This window comes from Poromitra crassiceps (assembly GCF_964638095.1).
Source record: "Poromitra crassiceps genome assembly, chromosome: 29".
In the NCBI taxonomy this organism is placed as follows: domain Eukaryota; kingdom Metazoa; phylum Chordata; class Actinopteri; order Beryciformes; family Melamphaidae; genus Poromitra; species Poromitra crassiceps.
In genome coordinates, this window is record NC_139641.1 from 10847630 (window position 1) to 10870512 (window position 22883).

Consider the following 22883-nt stretch of genomic DNA (forward strand, 5'->3'; position numbering starts at 1 on the left):
ACAAAACCAAAATAAATGGGTAAGAGTCCCTAGATGAGCTTTACATTTAAAACACAAATTGGAAGTGTCTGGGAACATTTTCTGGAGGCGAACAGGGGTGAGATAAATTCTATTAAAGAACTTATAATTTTGTTCAGATACACTAAGAGGAGTACATTTAGGAAAGATCTTATTGCAGATTGCTGACCAGCTCTCTGTGCTGAACGTGGTCCCAAGATCATGTTCCCAGACAGGCTTCAAAACGTCAAATGAGGATGAGCTGGCCATCGATAGAAGAGCATATATATATGAAATTTTGCCTTTAGAGCCATCAGCTGAGATAAGGCACTTCTCAATCTCTGACAATTCCAGACGTAATTTTCTTTCCCTCAGGAGCGACTGTGTAAAGTGTCTTATTTGTAAAAATTTATAAAGATCCCTATTGGGTAAGTCAAAACCAATTCTAATTTGTTCAAACGATTTTATATTGTTCTGTGAAAAAAGACCAGAAAAATCAAAGAGGCCCTTTGAGAGCCAAGTCAAGAGGCCAATATTTCCCATTTGTGGGGGAATGTCAGGGTTGAGAGCAATAGGGGACCAAAGAGAAATACATTTAGGAATATTTAAGTATTTTCTCACATCTCTCCAAACTAAAAGTGTATTATATACAATCATATTACTTGATAGAGACTCCACCTGATCGAAATTATAGATAAAAGGGAGTGACTTCAGCAGTCTTGGATGGCAAGCATATGATTCAATACTAGTCCATAAAGAGTCATGCCTGTCCAAAAACCAATTTGACATATTTTTAATTTGAGCTGACCAGTAATAAAGCTGGAGATTTGGCAGTGAAGCTCCACCCCGGTCTTTTGATTTAGTAAGCGTAGAAAACTTGATTCTTGGCTTTTTGTATTTCCATATATATTTAGAAATATGATGATTAAGTCTTTTAAAAAAGGTAGAAGACAAAAAACAGGGAAGGCTCTGAAACAAGTAGTTCAGACGGGGAAGAATGTTCATCCTTATGGCATTGATTCTCCCAAAAAAGGAAGTTGGTAAAGTCGACCATTTAACCAAGTCTTCTTTGATTTTCTTAATCAGAGGTGGATAATTAGCATTGAATAAATCTGTGAGGTCAGGAGTAACTAAAATACCCAAATATTTAAAACCTTTCTCTGACCAATGAAAAGGAAAATGCACAAAAATGTCGGCCTTAGAGGAAATGTTTAAAGGCATTGCCATTGATTTATCTAAATTAATTTTATAGCCTGATAGCTTACTATAACAAGCGATGGAATCCAGAACTATGGGGATCGAGGTCTCAGGATTGGTCAAGTATAAGAGAACATCATCAGCGTATAACGAGATACAATGCTCTACCTCGCCTACTCTTACACCACAAATATTGTTATCGGATCTGAGGGACTCTGCTAGGGGTTCAATAACTAATGAAAATAAAAGAGGGGATAAAGGACATCCCTGTCTGCACCCCCTGCCTACTGAGAATTTCTCAGACAACAGTCCATTTGTGTTAACAGCTGCCAGTGGATCGGAGTATAAGAGTTTAACTAAGGAAATGAAGTTAGAGCCCAGGTTAAACTTTTCCAAAACAGAAAATAAAAACGGCCACTCTACTCGATCGAATGCTTTTTCTGCATCAAGGGAAACGATCAAAGCTGGGTGTTTAAGAGTATTAAGATGGTGTACAATGTTAAAAACTCGCCTCAGATTATCAGCACCATATCTGGACTTAACAAAACCTGTCTGGTCTGGTTTAATAAGGTGAGGAAGTAATCTTTCTAATCTGCGAGCTAGTAGTTTGGCTACTATTTTAAAGTCCACATTAAGTAAACTGATTGGGCGGAAAGATGAACAATCAAGAGGATTTTTATCTTTCTTTAAAATTAAACTAATAGAAGCCATCTTCCATGTATCTGGCAGAATTCCATCAGACAGGTTTTTAAGTACAGGCATCAGGATCGGACAAATCGCAGGCCAAAATGCCTTGTAAAACTCAAGCGGATACCCATCAAGGCCTGGTGCTTTTCCAGAGGGCATAGATTGAATAGTTTCCCATACCTCTTCTTGACTAAAAGACACATTCATAAATAAACGATCCTCCTCTGTGGCAGTAGGCAGAGTGATTCTATCTAGGTAGGAACCAATGTCAGAGAGTGAACCTGTGCACTGAGAAGTGTAAAGAGTCTTATAAAAGTCCCTGAAGGTGTTATTTATCAGAAGAGGGTCACAAGTAAGCGAACCCTGAGTTGTCCTAGCAGATTTTATCGCCCGATCGTTACATTCTTTTTTTAACTGATAAGCAAGTAAACGACTGGACTTGTTACCAAACTCATGATGTTTTTGTTTAGTGAAGAGCATTAACTTATTAATATGACAGGTATGGTCTAAATTGAGCCTTGTTTTTGCATTAATCAATAAGTTCCAATTATTTTCAGTGGGAGACCTCTTATGTAGCTGCTCTAAATGCATCACCTCCTCCTCAAGATCTTTCCGTTTTTTTGCTAAGATTTTTTTCTGTAGGGATGTATAAGAAATAAGATGTCCACGTAAAGTGGCTTTAGCTGCATCCCACATAGTTGCAGGAGAGACAGGTGAGAATTGATTATCTTGCCAGAAATGTGAAAGTTTTTCTCTGACAAATGAACAGAAGTCCACATTATTCAGGAACGAGGAATTAAATTTCCAATGTGAGGATCTGGGAATTGTGATCCCAAGATTAATCTCCATATACACTGGAGCGTGATCAGATAACACAATAGAGCCTATCTGACAGGAGCTCACTGTGTGTATATAATTACTGGGAATAAAAAAATAATCCAGTCTGGAATAAGATTTATGAGGATTAGAGTAAAATGTATAGTCCCTGACTGTGGGATGCAGCTCTCTCCATACATCTAATAGGCCTGTGTCTTTGCACATATTGTTCAGAGTACGAGAGGATCTTGAGTTGGTCAGAGGTGTGGTGGAGGACTTATCTAAATTGATATTCATTATACAATTAAAATCACCAGCTAAGAGGCCAAGACCTTTACAATGTTGGTTAAAGAGCAAAACCATCTGTGACATAAATTGAGGAGAGTCCACATTAGGAGCATATACATTTAAGATAGTAATATGCTGGCCGAGAATAGAGCCTGCAATCAAAATGAATCTACCTTCTGGATCGTGCTCTTCTTTTTCAAGTATAAATGGAATATTCTTATTTATAAGGATTGCCGTGCCTCTTTTATTTGAGTTATAAGAAGAAAAATAGATTTGGCCGACCCAATCTGTTTTAAGTTTTAAGTGCTCTTCACTAGACAGTCGTGTTTCCTGAAGTAAAGCAAAAGCCACTTTCTGTTTTTTTAAAGAAGTTAGAATTTTTTTCCTCTTAATTACATGACCAATCCCTTGAACGTTCAGTGTAACAAATTTAAATGAGTCTGACATAGAGAGAACAGTGTGAGCAAAATAGTTCAATAATGAAAATGCTGGCTGAGAGTATACAGCTTCTATGAGACCCTGTTACTAAAGAAACAAAACAAAACAAAAAACAAGCAAACAACGACAACAAAGACAACGATAACCACAACAACCTCCCTCCCCAACCCTGACGCCAAAAGACAGGGTACCACACAAACATAACAGTCACCAAACAGTCCCAATTACGACTGACCACAATATCAGCATGGTAGCTTGTGCCCTTATCACCACCCCAAACGCACTGTTCATAGTTCAATATGTTGTCCCGTCAAGTAAATGGGGAAAATGAAAAAAAAAAAAAAAAAAGATGAATATAAAAATCAGAAACAAAACAAAAGAAAATGTCCCTACCTCACAAAGGCAGCAGGCCTGACCACAGAGGCTAGCATCTAACTGAGTATTAATACTGACATTTAACTGTAGCTGACCACAATAAGGCCAGCAGTATATGTCCAGCCTACAAATATGATCACAGAGATCATATTTAATAATTGTAATTTATTACAATCACCTGGTATTGGGAACTGGGGATGTTACAGTATTTAGGGACCCTATATTTTTGACAAAATGTTCCATACGTTTATGGACAAATAGAGGATTATTGTGCTTTTGGCTTTAATTGAGTGTACCTGCACTGTAAATCCTGTAGTCTACAGATGAGTTTATTTCTTGTTATTGTGCTGTTGGCTTTGAGTGTTCAGGTGGCTGTGCTGTAAATCCTGTTGAGATGCAGGTGAGTCTATGTCTCAGTTATTATTCTGGCCTTAATTGTGCGTATGTGCGCTGTGAGGGGGGCCCTTTATGCATCCAAGATAAGTGCATACATACAAGAGTACAGCTTTCCTAATGACAAATAGCACAAATCTAAATCTTTATTCAATTAGACCAGCAATGTAGGCTATAGTCAAAATCATAGGAATGAGAATTCACAAAGGAGATAATGTACACAGTGCAAAAGCACTAACTACAAGAGCACTCCATAGTGAGGTAAACAATGCTAGTACAGCTCTAAATAGATACAAAAAAACATGATATTTACCAAATATTTACAAAATAGGCCTATAGGGGGCAGACTCAACATCGGACCCCAAAGGGACATCATAAATGGTGCAACCTAGTCAAGCCTATGCAATGAGTGAAGATCTAGTGACACCAATGTCCCTGCAAAGAAGACAAAGGATTATAAGAAACATTTAAGTTCAAAATCAACGTTCCTAAATGGACAGATTATCCCTGAAGTTTGACTGACTTGGTGTTATCCGCTTATAGTGATCAACCGCTTATATTGATCAAAAAGATTGGTCCTGAATCATTCCCATATACATGCTGTTGTGTGTGCTAAAATGCCTTAGGAAACCTGTTCTTGACACCTCACAGCCACTAGGGGGCACTCTGTGCAAGCCAAACATGTTCTTGTTAACTCAATTGTATGGTCTCTCCCCACAAAATGCAAATGGTTTATTCCATGAACTATTCCATGATACCATTCTATTCTTTTTTTTCACTTTATTTATACAGGGGGAGTCTCACTGAGAGCAATGCTCTCTTTTTCAGGAGCGCCCTGTTCACATTCACACCTGGAAGCTGCCCAGTACAACCACAGTCTGATCTGCTGGCCACTGAGCAGCTCCACTGGAGCAGTTGGGGTTGAGGGCACCTCAGTGGTGGTAATGAAGGAGGGGCAAGCGCTGCCTTTTCACTTTCCCCACCTAGATTGATCCTGCCGGACCCGGGGATTGAAGCGACGACCTTCTGGTCACAAGCTCACTTCTCTAACCATTAGGCCACCACTGCCCCATTGTTACATAGGCTATACACATTTAGTATTTAGCTGATTCGCCAATCCACACTGACTTGCAATTAGTGAGCAGGTAGCCATGTTGAGAAGAGGATCTAATATGTTTTTGATGGATATTAATACACAGGACACAATCTGTTGCTGGGGATCAACCCGGTGACCTTTGGCTGGGTGACAGAAATGAAACAGAATATATTCACCTTATCTGTATCTCTTCTTCATGGCTCACTCACACTGATGGCTCACGTCAGCTTTGCACAAGCTACTTCCTTCTAGCTGCAGATGGTGTGTATATCATGCTGCCCCAACACACCTAGACTATAGTATAGAGTCTACTGTGTGTGTGTGTGTGTGTGTGTGTGTGTGTGTGTGTGTGATGACTATGAAATGCCACTTCATGTTCTGCACCAAATTAACCTGCAACCAATGAATATTTGAGAAGAAAATATAATTGACCTGATGAGAAGCAGTCTTTAAAGTCTTTAAAGGGATAGTTTGATTGATTTTATTTGATGTGGGGTTGTATGAGGTGAGGTAGGCTACTTGCATACTACATTCAGTAGAATGCAGCCAGCGTGGTCCAATTTGTTTTGGGCCGCCACGGATTTGGGGGTTATACACCGATAAATTAGACACTTTTTTCAAATGTTTTTGAGTTTTACTATACCAAACCGCTTAAAATCATTAAAACAACCCTCTCAATCAATTCCTCATGCAGAAATCATACAGAAAAGTGCTGTCATTTGTCTCTGCATGACGTCTAGTTCAAAAGTTATGACATCGCAATATGCCCGCAAAGATGGCCACCAAACGGACCCATGGGACACTATTTCAACGGGGTAACAACAAAATGTGTTTATTAGACACCTTGAGGAGTACAAAAATCTATGTTAGAAAAATATATCTTTCGGGGGCACGGGGACCCCCCGTTCCTAGACTATTGGCCATTGGGAAGGCTAACCCTTTACTTTTGGTTTTATTGATTGTGTTGTGTATGATTCAACTTTTTATCTATGATTTTATATTATTGCATGTTTTTGTAGATTGTTGGGACTTCACTGGTCTGGAACAAACGACTGGACTGGGGGGAATGAATAGCTGTGCAAAAAAAAGAAGAAGCTAGGCCTATGTGCTGTAGCCTATTGTATTTTTAATTTTATATTTTTTATATTTTTCATTTGCAAGTTAAACTATCAGCTGAGCTCTGTTATTGAAACGTTGGGTAAAAATCGATTGTTAACTCTCTCGTAACGGACAAGCCCGTCTTTTATTGTCACACGAACACCACAACACATGCATGCGGCCACAACACACTCATGCTGACGGTGGCCGGTGAAAAGTGTCCTCTGCATTTAACTCATCCACGCATGTCCTTTCCTCCGAGGGGCAGGCCAGGAGCAGTGGTCGCTTTCTCGTACAGCGCCCGGGGACCAACGTCGGATGTTGTCGTCACTGGTCGGATGACGATGACGATCTGATCTTCTGCATGTTTTTAGTGGGGGGGTTATATACGGAGGAACCCCTTGGGGGAGCACGGGAAGAACATGCAAACTCCACACAGAGCGAAAGGCCTTACGACGAGATAACCCACCTGGGCAGTAGGCACTGAAGATATGGGGGGAACACAACCACAGCGCCCACAGTGTCTCAGGCGAGTGGTCGCTATTTCTTTCCAGCGCCCGGGGACCATCATTGGACCATCATTGGACCAACTTCAGATGTTGTCGTCACTGGTCGGATGATGATCTCTTCTGCATGTTTTTAGTGGGGGGTTATGTACGGAGGAACCCCCTGGGGGGTACGGGGAGAACATGCAAACTCCACACAGAAAGGCCCTTTCGACGAGATAGCCCACCTGGGCAGTAGGCACTGAAGATATGGGGGGGGGGGTCACAACTCCAGCGTCCCAGGTGGGAATCGAACCCAGGACCTTCGAGCTGTGAGCCGACAGCGCTTATCACTGCACCACCGTACCCCTGCTACCTATCAAACATGTTCTCATCAAACATGAGTAAAGGTCCTCAAAACGAGCCTAGAATAGGATATGCATCAGCACCTAGAATCCAATTTATTGTAGGGGCTGGCTAACTTCATGAGCTGATAACTGTGACAAAGCTACCATTCTGCAAAGGCTATTATCATACTAAAATATCATCTATGGATATATACCTGTTCAAAAATCATGATTAGAATTTGCCCACTTGAGTGGTACCGATATGTGAAATTTTGGGGTTTGGCCCATGGACTATCAAGTATTTGCACTCAAATCCCAAGTGAAGACAGGCAAGTCCTGAGAAGTCCCAGGTCCTAAACTTTGAGTTCCAAGTCCTAAACAAGTCATAATGCGCATAACGCTGACATTGCATTTTCATATAATCCATCATGTACACTTGTCTTGAGCAATGCATTGTATGCACACAGCACACCTCAGTAAAAGAGGAAACATCAAAATAGCCTAGGCCAGAGGTTTTCAAAGTGGGATGCGGGCGGGGGTCCAAACAGTTTCAAGGGAGCTATAGGCTCATTGAATTAAAGTGAAAAATATGACATTAGATTAGTTATTATAACTAAATTAATAACTCATTAACTCAAATCAACTCTCAATAACTGTCAAACTATTCATCATGCATCTAGTCTGACAGTTATTGAGAGTTGATTTGAGTTAATGAGTTATTAATTTGAGTTAGTGTGGACCAGTGATGTCACTGGTCCACACTTTAACACTCAATAACTGTCAAATTAAATGACAGACTTCAAAACCGTTTACAGTTTTCTGATATACTACTGATGTTCTAATGATACAAAGCTGGTTGAAAATGGGCAGAGTGTTCCTTTAACTTCTCTATACTGTCCGGTGACCAGACCCTTATTATTAAGTCGGCTGATCTGGGACATTTTTATGCTTTATTTTGCACATTTAAAAAAAGATAAACAGACAAAACGAAAACAACAAAACCACGTGCAGGTAGAGACATGAAACCCTATCTGTTCTTATAATTCTGCATACCTCAAAAAATACTGCGCTAGACTTAGCTTTCTGTTGCTCATATATAGTGCAAGATAGCAATGCACCAACAATGTGCCAGACCACACCTCATTTTAACACCACCACTCCATGACAGATGGAGATGCAAAGCTGTTTGTGTTGGACGGGATGGAAAACAAAATTGACATGGCAACAGTCTGCATGTCCTGATGTTCGCAGAAGTATTCCTCCACTGGGGTTCAGTCCGAGCTCGACTGTCTCCAGTTCTCCACGGTGACAAACAGGAAGATCACCACCACCTGCTCCTAGTGTGACAGGCCAGCCTTTAAAGTGCACACTCACATGCTCTACTCACCTTATTTCAATCAGCTACACCTGTGGGGCGCGGCACAGCTGCGACCCGCGTCCAAGCGCACTTGTTTCTCTCTTTATTTTTTGTTTAATGTTGTTTTATGTTTAATGTCGTCAAACGGTGAGCATGGGAATATGTCTACGTACAAGTGATGGATTATTTGTTTTCTGTTCGGAGGTCTGTGGTTGCAAGTGCAACATACGCAGCAGACATGCTGGAATATGGATCGGCGTGTGAACAAAGAATGTCGAGTGGGGAACACCCGCCCTGCCCTGCCGTGGCTTGGGCCTGACACCGGGGCTCCTATAGCTGACATCCCGCCGGAGCTGATAAGACCAGGCCGGCGAAAGAGACGAGGAAGGAGAGGCGGGGTGCGGAGACGGCTGCGAGCAAGGCACACAAGGCCACCACTTCCATCTGTGATCCTCACAAACCTGCGCTCGATAAACAACAAAATTGAAGAGATCCGCGCTTATACGAGGTACTGCGCAGATTTTCGGGAGGCATCGTTGTTGTGCTTCACGGAAACGTGGTTACATTCTGCGGTACCGGACTCCGCCATTGAAATTGACGGGTTCACGTTGGTGAGAGCAGACAGAGAAACCAGCTCCTGTAAAAGCAGGGGCGGCGGGATCTGTGTGTACATTAATGATCGGTGGTGCCGTCAGTACACCGTGCAGGGCAGGTTTTGTGATAAAGACGTTGAGATCTTGTACCTGACTTTGAGACCTTTTTACTTGCCGAGGGAGTTTGGTTGCGTGCTGCTGTTTGTGGTGTACGCACCTCCCAGCGGCAAAGCCACGCGAGCAGCAGCTACTGTTGCAGACTTTGTCCACACGCTGCAACAACAACATCCAGAGGCTCCAGTAATCGTCGCGGGAGATATGAACCAATGCAAACTGGACATAACGATGCCAGGCTTCAGGCAGTATGTGAAGGGGGGGACGAGGAAGGATAAACTGCTGGACAAATGTTTTGTAAACATGGAGGGAGCGTATGCGTCAAGAATAAGACCACCAATAGCGAACTCTGATCATAACGTGGTCCATCTGGTGCCAACTTATAAACCCAAACTGAAGAGAAATAAACCAGAGAAAAAAACAATAAGGGTCTGGTCACCGGACAGTATAGAGGAGTTAAAGGAACACTCTGCCCATTTTCAACCAGCTTTGTATCATTAAAACATCAGTAGTATATCAGAAAACTGTAAACAGTTTTGAAGTCTGTCATTTAATTTGACAGTTATTGAGTGTTAAAGTGTGGACTCAAATTAATAACTCATTAACTCAAATCAACTCTCAATAACTGTCAAACTATTCATCATTCATCTAGTTTGACAGTTATTGAGAGTTGATTTGAGTTAATGAGTTATTAATTTGAGTTAGTGTGGACCAGTGATGTCACTGGTCCACACTTTAACACTCAATAACTGTCAAATTAAATGACAGACTTCAAAACCGTTTACAGTTTTCTGATATACTACTGATGTTCTAATGATACAAAGCTGGTTGGAAATGGGCGGAGTGTTCCTTTAAAAGCATGCTTAGACTGCACTATGTGGGAGGAGTTTCAGCAGGACTCCCTGGATGAGACTGTTACAGTAACAACAGACTACATAGAATTTTGTGTAGCCTACAGTCAGTAATACCATCTAAGGAGATAAAAATATATCCAAACAATAAGATGTATGTAACTAAGGATGTAAAGCATATAATGAATTTAAGGAGGATTGCCTTTAGGAATAAGGATATAGGGGAATTAAAGCGTTTAGAAAAAGATCTGAAGGAAAAATTACGAGACGCTAAACGGGCACATAAGTTACAGTTAGAAAAGGCTTTTGAATGTAAGAATACCAAACAGTTATGGGACACCATGAAAACCATGACAGGTATGTCAAGCACCAGGAAAGATTTGGTGACAGACAATGTAGAGGTTTTTGCTAACCAGCTGAATAGTTTCTTTGCTAGATTTGAAAAGGTGTGTACATGTGTAGGAAGGTGTGTGTGTGTGTGTAAATCAAGCAGGTGATGTTATAAATTCTGTCTCACTGTTACATTCTGAGAGAATTTACATTACTGAGGAGGAGGTGAGGAACACCTTTCAGCAGCTGAATGGGAGAAAGGCCACGGGACCTGATAACCTCAGTGCCTTTATTTTGAAAACCTGTGCAGCTGAGCTGGCCCCTGTGTGGCAGCCTATTTTGGTGGAAAGGGTTGGTGGAAAGGGTTTTCCCCCTTCCCCCGCTTCTTCCCTTCTTCCCCCTTCCTGTTCTCCTCTCTTTCCATGCTCTTTCCTCCCCCACATCCCACCGCCCCCCCCCCCTCCCTTCTCCTGCTCTCTCCTCCTTCTCCCCCCTATAGCACAACGACCTCACAAGGTTCCTCCTCAGCCAAGTCACTGGGGCAATCCATGTGGCGATCCATGTGTGGATTGCCACCATATGGTGGAAAGGTTTTGGGGGGGTGAGGGGGCGCCGCTGTGCCCCGGCCTGGCCTTCCGTCCCACGCCTTATGTGGGCGGGGGCCGGGTCGGGGGGCATCGGTGCTCTTCATCACTGGTCGAGGGCTGCCGGTTGGTTTAGAACAGCTTAGGTAGGCGATAGATTAGCTACAGCCTAAGGATGACCTGTTATAGTGTTCAGGCTAAAATCAGACTAGAGCAGAGTAGGATAGGCCAGATTAGGCTGTAGATTAGCTAGATACTATGTCCCAGTTAGCTCTGGTTAATGCTTAGAGTAGTCAGTTGTCTGATCTTCTCCCCCCCCCCTCTCTCTTTCCCCCTTCCCCCGCTTCTTTCCTTCTTCCCCCTTCCTGTTCTCCTCTCTTTCCATGCTCTTTCCTCCCCCACATCCCACCGCCCCCCCCTCCCTTCTCCTGCTCTCTCCTCCTTCTCCCCCCCTCTGCTCCTTCTCCTCTTCTCCCCTATTTTCCTGAATCCCTGCCACTTCCTGCTCTCCCCTCTCTCACATTCCCCCTGCTCTCCTTCCCCTGCACCCTCCCACCTCTCCTTCTCTGCCTCTCTCCTCCTCTCTGTCCTCTCCCCTCTCTCACATTCCCCCTGCTCTCCTTCCCCTGCACCCTCCCACCTCTCCTTCTCTGTTCTCTCCTCCTCCACATTTCCCATTTTCTCCCCACCCTCGCCCTAATCCGGGCCCGTATCCTACTCCCTCCCTCCACCCTAGACCCTACCTCTACTCTGCCTCTACCTCTACCCTGCCTCCCTCTCCTTCTCTGTTCTCTCCTCCTCTCTGTCCTCTCCCCTCTCTCACATTCCCGCTGCTCTCCTTCCCCTGCACCCTCCCACCTCTCCTTCTCTGTTCTCTCCTCCTCTCTGCCCTCTCCTCCCTCTCACATTCCCCCTGCTCTCCCTCCCCTGCACCCTCCCACCTCTCCTTCTCTGTTCTCTCCTCCTCCACATTTCCCATTTCTCCCCACCCTCGCCCTAATCCGGGCCCGTATCCTACTCCCTCCCCTCCCCCAACCCTAGACCCTACCTCTACCCTGGCTCTCCCTCCCCTGCACCCTCATCTCTCCTCCTCTGTTCTCTCCTCCTCCACATTTCCTATTTTCTCCCCACCTCCCCCCTCTCCTCCCTCACATCCCCCCGCTCTTCCTCCCTCCTCCACTCTCCTGCTTTCTCCTCTTCCCGGTGTTCATCCCCTTCCCCCTTTCCCCCACCACTCTAAAGCATAGTACACATTTTACTCCAAAGCATGGCACCCACTCTATCCTCTCCAATATTCCGCCACTATTTAAAGCATGGCATAGCATGGCAATATTCCGCCACTATTTAAAGCATGGCACCCATGCTCTTAGTATTTCGCCACTATTCAAAGCATGGCACCCACTCTTCCCTAAAGCAAGGCACCCATAAGCTCTATATGTGAACATGTGCTTATCTGGCAAAAGGACTCATTACTAAAGGCTTGCAGCCAATTAAATTAGGCATAGTTTGGTTGCTTAGAAATTGACATATGTCCGTTTGCAAGATGTGCGTCTATATTTCTCATTCTCTCCCCACCTCCTCCCTCCCCCTGCTCTCTTCTCCCCCACACCCCTCCCCCTTCCCCTCTCCTGCTCTCTCCTCTTGCTCCTTCCCCACCTCCTATACCCTCCAACATCTCCCATTCCCTCCCCACCCCATCACTCTCCCCACCCCATCACTCTCTCACATTCCCCCTGCTCTTCCCCCTTCTCCTGCTCTCTCCTCTGCTCTCTCTTCATTTCTATATTTTCTATATTATCAATTGTTCAAATGTTATCTTTATTCTGTATATTCTTGTTACTGTTGTGTCAGCTAGAATCAGCTAGACATACTTTCTGTGAAGCCCTCTGAGACATGCTTGTGAATTAGGGCTATATAAATAAACTTGACTTGACTTGACTTGACTATTTTTCAGTGTTCTATGGACTCCCATATAATTCCAACAAAGTGGAAGACGTCTTGTATAATATCGCTTCCAAAGAAAACATGTCCGAAAGAACCTGGTGATTATCGCCCTGTGGCTTTGACTCCGATCGTGATGAAGGTAGCCTACTGGAGAAAATTGTGGTCGGGCAGCTTACCAAGTCCGTTGGAGGGAAATTAGATAGACATCAGTTTGCGTACAAACAAAACCGTAGCACAGAAGATGCAGTAGAGCTTTGACACATCTCATCCTGCAGCATCTAGACAAGCCTAAAACTACAGCTAGGGCTTTATTTCTAGATTTTACATCGGCTTTTAATACGATCCAGCCAGGCCTCCTGCTGGCCAAAATGGTGCACCTGCAGGTCAATCCATATCTGATTCACTGGTAGTATTCATTCCTCACAGACAGAGTACAGCTAGTTAGAGTCAATCAGACTACATCTACTTCCATCTTCACTAACATAGGATCACCGCAGGGAAGCGTGAGCTCACCATTTCTTTTTACAATTTACACAGATGACTGTAGAGCTGTTGGACCAAACACATTCATACTCAAGTTTTCAGACGACACCACACTGTTGTCTTTGCTGGACACCAAAGACGACCCTAGTATCCATCAGGAGTGTACGGATAGTGTAGTACAGTGGTGTGAGGAAAATGCACTCATTCTCAATGCAGGAAAAACAAAATAAATTATTTTCGGTGCAAAGGAGAGCGAGTATGCTCCTCCAGTCACCATCCAAAACTTGCAAATTGAACAGGTCTCTGCGTACAAATATCTCGGCATCCAAATTGACACTGCATTGTCCTGGAGTGCACATATCGATTATATCTGTAAGAAGGTGCAACAACGCATTTATTTTTTAAGAAGGCTCAGGTCCTTTGGAGCGAACAAAAAGATTTTGCTGCTTTTCTTTCAATCAATTGTGCAGTGTAATGCTGTATGGGAGTAGTGCTTGGTATAGCTGTTTGTCTGTGCAGCTTAAAGCTAGACTGGGCAGGTTAGTCCGTATTTGCTCAAAAATTGTAGGACAAACACTGGAAACAAGCTTTCAGGAAGCCCACAGACGTAGAATCTTGTCTCTAGCACGTAGGATAATATCTGACCCAACGCACATTCTTTTTAATTAATTTGAGCTGTTGCCTTCAAATAGAAGATTCAGAGTCCCACGGGCTCGCTTAAACAGACTGAGGAACTCATTTGTGCCCCAGGCTGTCAAACTGTTGAATCAGGCTAGAGGCTCTAGATAGGGACTAGATAGGGGCTGCAGCCACTTTCCTTATTCTTGTCTTTTGTTATTGTTTTGTTTTGTCTACTATGCACTTTGAGGATGGTGTTGGTTGTCGTTTTGCACTATTGTATGTATAAATGAGAAACAAGTGTCTGTGGATGCAAGACAATTTTCGGACTCTGTCTGACAATAAAGTAATATCTTATCTTATCTTATCTTATCTTATCTTATCTTATCTTATCTTATTTACTATTCACCTTATTTGGGCTGTGGTATACCTTAGTATATCTTGTTTTGGTGACGCCTAGTGGACATTTCCTGCAGTGCATTTATTTCAGAATTTATTTGCTGTATTTTCTCTATTGGTTAAGCTTGGTCACATGGCTTAGAGCACATGTTTCAATCCAGGAAGCTCATCCAGGCAATTACTCACTTAAGACAGCAGCTGGTTTGAAGGGCAAATTGTTTGTCCTTTACCGATTGTTGCCCTGGGCTTTGCTTGTAAGTTTGCCTTTTATTTCTTTCATAACTACACTATATAATGTATATGCTTGATGTGAATGTTATTTTGAGTGTAAATGTTTCTACACTGCATTTATAGGCTACATTGTTAACATGTTAAAGGTTATTAGTGATAACTGCAAATGCTTGTGATAGCTACAGACAATAATGATGGTTATTAGCAGATGTTAAAGGAAATATAACGGCATCATTTTTTGGACACATGTTAATTGTGTTTATTTCCAGTTTTACAAAACAAAAATGGCAACTATGTTTATGAAGACAACAACAAACAGTTCAACTTTACTTCAGCGTCTGAGGATTCATTGACTTGTCATCAGTGTTCGCTATCTGTTGAAGTTGCGCCCTGCTTACGCACAACGGGACCAGAAACAGAATAGTAAAAAAGCAAAGCCTTTCATACCCAGTCATCACCATCGTCTTGAGATGTCTTAGTGACCAAAACCAAAATGTCTTGAGACATTTTGTATGGTCAAGATGTCTCAAGACATCTTGAGACTTAAACTGAAGACATGCAGTCATGTCTTAAGACATGAAAGTGCACGTCTTGAGACATAAGAGACAGATGTTCTGCGTCTTGAAGACATTGAACATCTTAAGACACATTTTCTATGTCTTAAGACATGAAACTGAGGGAGGACCACCGCTTTGTTTTTCTGTATTCCCTGTGTCACACTTCTTTTTCAGTTAGTTTGGTAGGTCCCTTCAGTAGGACTCACAGCCTACACCTGGAAAACTACAATCCCCAGAAGGTGTTGCTTCTAGCTGAGTGTGCACAGGTGTTCTGCATACTGCTGACCATTAGAGCAGGAGTGACATGTTCTTAGCCTGCCTGTCATTGTTTGTTCTGTATGCTCTGATGAAGGTCTTGCTGACCGAAAGCTCACAATAAATGTGAATTTTAGTGCAAATTTAAGTGTGCGGAAAGTCCTTCTTTCATTATGTCTTAAGACATAAGATTTTCCGTGTCTTCAAGACACTGCATATCTTAAGACATAACTTTGCCTTTTTTCAATTGGACTCATTTATATTGTAACACATTCCAAATATATGCATGCCATGACACCCCCACAGGCCCTTTTCACAGTAACTGTTTTGAGGTGGTGAAGTAGGAAGTAGAGCAGGTGTAACCAATAATATGAATGGAATGGAACCATCATTAATGGTATGGTTACACCTGCTTTACTTCCTGATTTATCACCTCAAAATGGTTGTTGTGAAAAGGGTCTATTGCTCTATTGTGTGTGTGTGTGTGTGTGTGTGTGTGTGTGCCTGCCTGCCTGTCTACTCAAGGCAGTTACAACAGCCTTTTGGAAGCATAGTTTGTACTGTGAAACTGCTAAAATCCAGTAGGTGGCGGTAATGCAACTTTAAGGTTGCCAACCCTCATAAAACTCCAAAGAAGAAGAATGCAGAAAGCTGACTGGTGCTCGTGCTGCGCTGGTACACAGTTGTAGAGGGCAACAGCAGCGTTGCCAGTGGATTTACTTCAACTTCTCAAGATGAGTCAGTGTCACCTGCAGCTAATCTATCCATGGTAATGTAACGCTAGGTAAGCTAACCATAACATTATGCATGTTCTAGGGTGCCATTTCTGTGTTTCTATGGTCAGTTTAGCTGAATAAGCTAGGTTAGCACTGTACGCTAACGGCTAGCGATTGAGTGCTATTTAACAGTGATGTTTGTATTTTGAATGACATTTTGTAGTCAAATATGAAGGTGGGTTGACTGCATGCATTTTTGGTTTGGCAATATTTGTTTTGTGTTGTTCAGTTATTTTAACTTAAATTATAATTTGTATGGTTGTAACTTGTGTCTGTCAACAGTGTCTTAAGACACCTGGCTAGCTATGTCTTTTTGACAGCATTTTGTGCTGCAAATGAAAGTCATCAAATTGTATGAATTTATAAACTGATTTGGAGTGAAATTAAAGGATGGCTTTACCGTGGGGAATATGAATATATATTAACTCTCATGCCCCTAAGGTATTCGAATCCGTTGAATTTTTTGAAATTGGTGGTTAACTCGCAGAGATATCAACAGAAATCCACTCTGTGTGTGGTGGAGGGGCGGGTGCGGGGACTCAAAATACTACATTTCCCACAATGCACTGGGCTCGCGTGGCCTTCGTTTCCATGCCCACCGTGCATGCTTGACCAATGGGCGGCTCGCAGTGATTCTGCATCGATCAATCTGAAAAACAGCCGCGAGGCAGACCTAACTTGTGAATCAACATGACTGGACTAGTTTGTTGAGACACGATAATGGCAATTAAATGTGGAGTGAAGTCGTGCATGCCGAGGAAGAGGCGAGAAGCAGAGCAACCAGGCAAAGCGCTTATTTCGCATTGTTTACCGAAAGACCCAGAGCGCAGTAAACAGTGGCTGATGGGAGCAGACCAGCCTCAGTGGGACAACGTGCAGACTATTCAACCGCGGCTGAGGGTTGAAGTTACGGCTCACCCCTCTTTGATGTAAGTACCCGCTCCCCCCTGTTTTTACTGGACAATGATACCCATATTGTTAGACGTAATTATATTATTATAATGTTGTTGGATTTTCAGTTGATCTCCCCCGCCAATATCAAGTCTAGCCTGTCTTGAGTGCAGTGCAGGGCACAAAAGCCTAATACCTCCGTGTTCAGCTTTAGATTAGTGTGCAGTGTCAGTGCAGTGAAACATTGACTACTATTCTGTGTGATTTGTGGGCCTGTACGTTGACCCTATGTTCTTGTCCCCCCCCCAAGGGCAGCGTGGACCAGAGCAGGAAAGGAGGACAGGCGTACCAGTGGATCCGACGGCGTGTATGGACTTTGGGGAATATTTTCAAAAATAAACATTGTTACTTTTTAACCTTTCTTTTTTGTGGTCTTTTACCCCGGCTCAACTCTGGTGTATACTAACGTGTTAGAGGCTTTTTAGCAAAGTCCTATGTGCTCCGAGGTGGGACTTGTCAGTCAACATTTTCACCTTTATAATATTGACTTAGGGCCCTGTAGCTTTTACCTGAGGGGGTTTAAAATGAAACTCTCCAGCTCCATTCGTAGCTGCAGTGGACATTTTATTCGTTTTATTTTTACATTACACTGATATATTTTAGTTGTTATCTAGGTTATGGATATACTTGAATTTAAATTATCTTGAAAAGGGCTGTGTTTTACACATAATCTGGTGTAACACTAATAGATTTGTGCCCTAGTTCAGTGGTCCCCAACCTCTTGTGTCTTATCTCCCCCTTCAACAGTTTCTCCATGACAATAGTACCCCTCACTCATGCGTGTTGATCATTACATCCAAGGAAATCTATACAAAATATATGTTTCACTGAACTGCCGGTGTTTGTGCTATTTATTTGATATTTTACCATTATCAGTAGCAGAACAATGCAGCACAGACATCACATTTTAACAATGGGCTTATGAAAAGACTTGGAATATATATATATGTATGTATCATTTTGGAGGTAAATTGTATTCCCCAAACATTCCAGGGACCCCCTGCAAGATGCTCAAGTACCCCTGCTTGCAAATCACTGCTCTATGTGACTGGTGTAAACTCCAAATATACAGCCTTTTTTAGAATTGTCAGTTTTAGCTTTACTTGAGGTTCTTTGCAATACAAATGGACAACTACATGTCGTTAGCTGCAATGCACACATTTTATCTGTTTTTATTTAGCAGATTTGGCAACCCTTACAAAGCTATTTCTTACAAAGTTCTCGTGACTAGGGTGCGAACTAGTTACATGTATGGACAAAGCAGGAGTTAGGCTAACTCCATCACATAGGCCTATTGGATAGTGCTGCTGCCTGCCCGCCCTCCCCTCTCCATTGTACAGCTCACTGCCTTGGATGGGTATGGGTGAAAGAAGGTGTGTGTGTGTGTGTGTGTGTGTGGGGGGGGGGGGCGAGAGTTATAATATAAATCAAACAATAAATGCAGAAAGATACTACTGCGTCAAAATAATGACAACAAATCTATGGCTCACAATACAAGAATCCCAGCTAGAAATAAAATAGATATCTAAAAGTGGGATTTCTTGGAATTACAGGAGTTGGCTATTACAATATGCTATATGAGACAGTATAATAGGAGAATATACATATTAAAAAATAGATAGTCATCAAAAACTCCGTACCTTCTAAGTCCCTGTCTAAATGTTATAGATTTATTTTTAGTTGATTAGATTAATTATGGAGGTGTTGTCTTAGCACTACATGTGTTTGACGAGAAAATACTGACTTTGAAATCGGCTATTAGCTGAGGGAAATTGGCTGAAACACTTTAATATCAATCTGTCATTCCATGTTAGTCTTTTTACTAATGCAATTGAGAGATCTGAGCAGATTACAAGGTCTGAGAGCCATTCCATATTGTGCTTTACATGAAAAAGTTATAGAACCACTGTCTTTATAAACGGATACCTTTGGGGATTGTACGAGGCAGTAGGATTTATATTTCTACATTCTGTGAAATTTCAAATGGAACAAATAAAGACATTAGATGTGAAAACTCTATTTCAAATTTTAATGAAAAGAGTGACATTAGCCTATGTAAACAAGGTGTGACATGAATAGTGGATGTCCAAATATCGTTGTACAATTTTCCAGTAGTTGTTCAGATGACATTTACCATGATATAGCCTACTATAAATGTTAAATGGATGCCCTTGGATGTCTTATAGATAGAGTTGTGCGATAGCAACATTGGTGTCCTGGAAGCCACGGTATTGTCCATCATTTGCGGGGTACATGGCTCTGATCGCCTGCACAACACACGCTGGCAACACTATACGATGAAAACGTCCAAGTCTTTCGCCTCTCAGGACCCATTCGAGGAAATGGCGATAGGCTGTCAGGCGACACTGACTGTAAGAAAGAAACACACACAAAAAGCAAGATTAGAACGGCAAGCCTATTTGCAGGATAACGTTTGGTGGTAGACGTTAGACACAAAATGTTCAGATAAATAGTATAATCCTAATTCTATTGCTGAGAGTAGCACAGTAGAGTAGAGATTTTATTTATCTCCCCGGTAGCAATTCAGATGCAGCAGAACTAAATATGTAGCCTAATTCTGAAACATACAGACATGAATCAGTAAAAAGTAGGGATGTCTTCAAACATACTACATTTAAAAGGACAAGAAACCATGTGTCCTCCATCGCTCCCTCGGGGAACAAAGGAATGGCTGTGGGCTATCTTTCTGAAACAGCGGGCCATCCGTTTACATATTTCTCTTCGTAACCTACTGCTATATCGACACTAACGTTAAAACACAAACACCAAAACAGTATAGTGACGTATTGTTCCACGTATCGTTGTATTGCTCAGAATAACATCACATAGTCATTGAATTAGTGCCCAGAGGCCACTATTCTATTCGGCATATTTCTAATCCGCACATATGTTTTGTGATACTAGTTTGGTTTGATATACGCTCAAGCAGTTTCTACTGCTATCTTCGCCTTATCTATTTTATGGATCGAAAAACATCGACTGTCTTGAACTGGCATAATACAAAGGCTGTTATGTATTAGCGTACAACACTTACTCTATGCTTAACCGCCCGTCCGGTCCTGCTGGTCGAGGTTGTCTTTTCCAGTTGATCCTAGGTCTCCGGAAGAAGGTTTCCAAAACCCACAGATCCATGTGCGGAAGAAAACTTTGATGCATGGTTAGACATCCCTCTCCTCCGTCCGCCGCGTATGCTGGCACTTCTTCGAGAAGAAATTGGCCTCTGTGAAATTCGCTGCAGCATAGCGACTCCTCTTCTGTCTGCATAGGTCCACATTTTCGGCATCGACACCAAAAGTTAGCACCCGCTCGGGGTGGTTGTGGGCTTGGCGGGGAGCCTGCCTCGTCCTCCTGTATTTCTTCTTCAGCTTCCATACGGAGCAATTCCTCTGCACTGTATTCTGGCTCATATAAGTAGCCCTGAATGTCAGAGTTTATTAGCACACTATCAAAATCGTCTTCATCCATATCAGACTCTATTTCAGATTCAATTTCATCGGATAAGTTTGCTTCAGCCATGGTTCAGGAGCAGCTAAGTTAGCTAGCGTAGCAGTCTGGTGACGCGTAACGCGTCATCCGGCTTCCCTAAAAATGTGAGAGATGCCTGATAGGTCAGGCAGTGAAGCTCCAATTTCAAAAAATTTCGACGGATTCTAAAACCTTAGGGGCGTGAGATTGAATAATATTCATATTCCCCACGGTAAAGCCGTCCTTTAATAATGCATCTCTACTAGGGCTAGGTTAAAAAAATCTATTCTCCGATTTTGAATCGATTTTTATTTTAATCCTTTGATATCGATTCATATGTCCAGAGATCGATTTTTTTTAATCTAAAAATAATAATAATAATAATAATAATAATAAACATAGGCTATAATATTATAGGCTGTGTGTGGTAGTTGAAACATATAGTTTCAAGTTGACGTTTATTTATGTTTGTAGTTGAAACAAAAACATAAATACTGTAGGCTACATACATGGAAATGTTTGATCATTAACATCTACTTTTAGAAATTATATAGGCTGAAATAAAATCACTGTGCATAATTGTGAAAGTGTCTTTATTGACAGATGAAAAGGCTGTTATTTACCTTTTGTCACCACCTGGTGAGTAAATATATGTGTAACTAAAACCATTAAAATTGACAACCGGTCCGCAACTTTCCCCCCATGTATCTTAGCGAAAAAAAGGTTGGGAAACCCTGTGTTACATAACTGGACAGTCATGTAATTCAGGTTACAGCTCAAAAAACATGTTTTAGTATCACTAACCAAATCGATATTGAAATTAATTGAATCGGAATCGAATCGGGATTAATCGATTCAGAACCTTGTGAATCGGAATCACATCGATTCTTGAAATTTGAACCAATACCCAGCCCTAATCTCTACTAGTTTGTTCATCATATACATTACTAGGCGGTTATTATTATTATAATAATATATTATTATTATTATTATTATTATTATTATTATTCCTGTTAGTGAGTTTCCTTTTTGTTGTTCTGAAAGAGGGGACCCCTACAAGCATGAGGGAGGCTGGCTCTGTGTTGAGAGTGCAGAGAAGAAGCTGAGACGAAAGATCACCACCACCCAACGCTGCGGTGGAGTGGCACAGGCGCCCCTCTTTGTCAGCGGCCATCACTGTTCAACACCATTAGCGACTACTGTGCCCACCAGCCCCTGCCCCACCCCTTCACCTCACCTGTCCCACCCACCCCCTCACCTGCACAATAACTTGATCCGCAAGTATGTATATTCTTATGCACTATGTTGCTGTTGACTATTAGGGTTTGGAGAACTGTTTTAGGAATTGTTTTAAGAGAATCCACAGCTTCTGTTTGAAGGGTGTTCCAGCCACTAGAGAGAAGATCCTCTTGCAGAATGTGAGGAATTCAAAGAGGGAGCAACGCTTTGCTTCCCACTTTTGGCAACCCAGACAACATGGAATAGAGACTATCAACTATCAATCAACTGGTACCAATGGCCAATAATGTGAAGCTGCTGAAAATAGGACAACTTCTTCAGATACTACAAATATGTAAGAACTGTACGTTCTCCACTCACACTCAATACAGTAGCTGTATTTTTTGTACTACAGAACAATGTACATTTATCTACAGAGTTGTATCTATGTAGGCTTTTTATATACATTTTTAATAATAAAATGCTGACATACTCATGACTACATTGTACATGTCTTGTTATTATTTTGTTATAATAATAATAATATAATGTGGTAGTATAGTGCAGTATACTTAAATTCTATGGTTTTCCTCTTTTTATCCTGTATTTCTTTTTCATGTCATATTTTACTACTGTGTATATTTACTAACACTTGATGTGCTGTTTTAACACAGCTGTGTGTCTTCCTTTGGACAACACCCAGATGTAATATACTTTTCAACAAGATATGTGTTGCATATCTTGTGTTGAAAAGTAACACGTGTCTGTTGTCCAAAGGAAAACACACAGATGTGTTAAAATGAAGTGTTGTTCGTAAATAAGCACATTAGTAATATGACATGAACAATAAAAGGATAAAAAAACAGGAAACCAAATCAATAATGTGATCTCAAGACATCTTGGGACGTCGATATTTCCA

The 22883-nt window shown here is 41.9% G+C and overlaps 1 protein-coding gene across 1 annotated transcript in view; it reads right to left on the reverse strand.

The window, feature by feature from the left end:
- The window catches only part of LOC310800047 (fasciculation and elongation protein zeta-2-like), a gene marked incomplete at its 5' end in the record, with an annotated part of 99546 nt that extends 77626 nt beyond the window's left edge, over positions 1 to 21920 (reverse strand). The window contains one exon of the mRNA XM_083662638.1: positions 21804 to 21920. Within this exon, the coding sequence (XP_083518764.1) occupies positions 21804 to 21920 (117 nt within the window). The remainder of the gene's footprint in view (positions 1 to 21803) is intronic.
- Between the last annotated feature and the right edge of the window lie 963 nt (positions 21921 to 22883).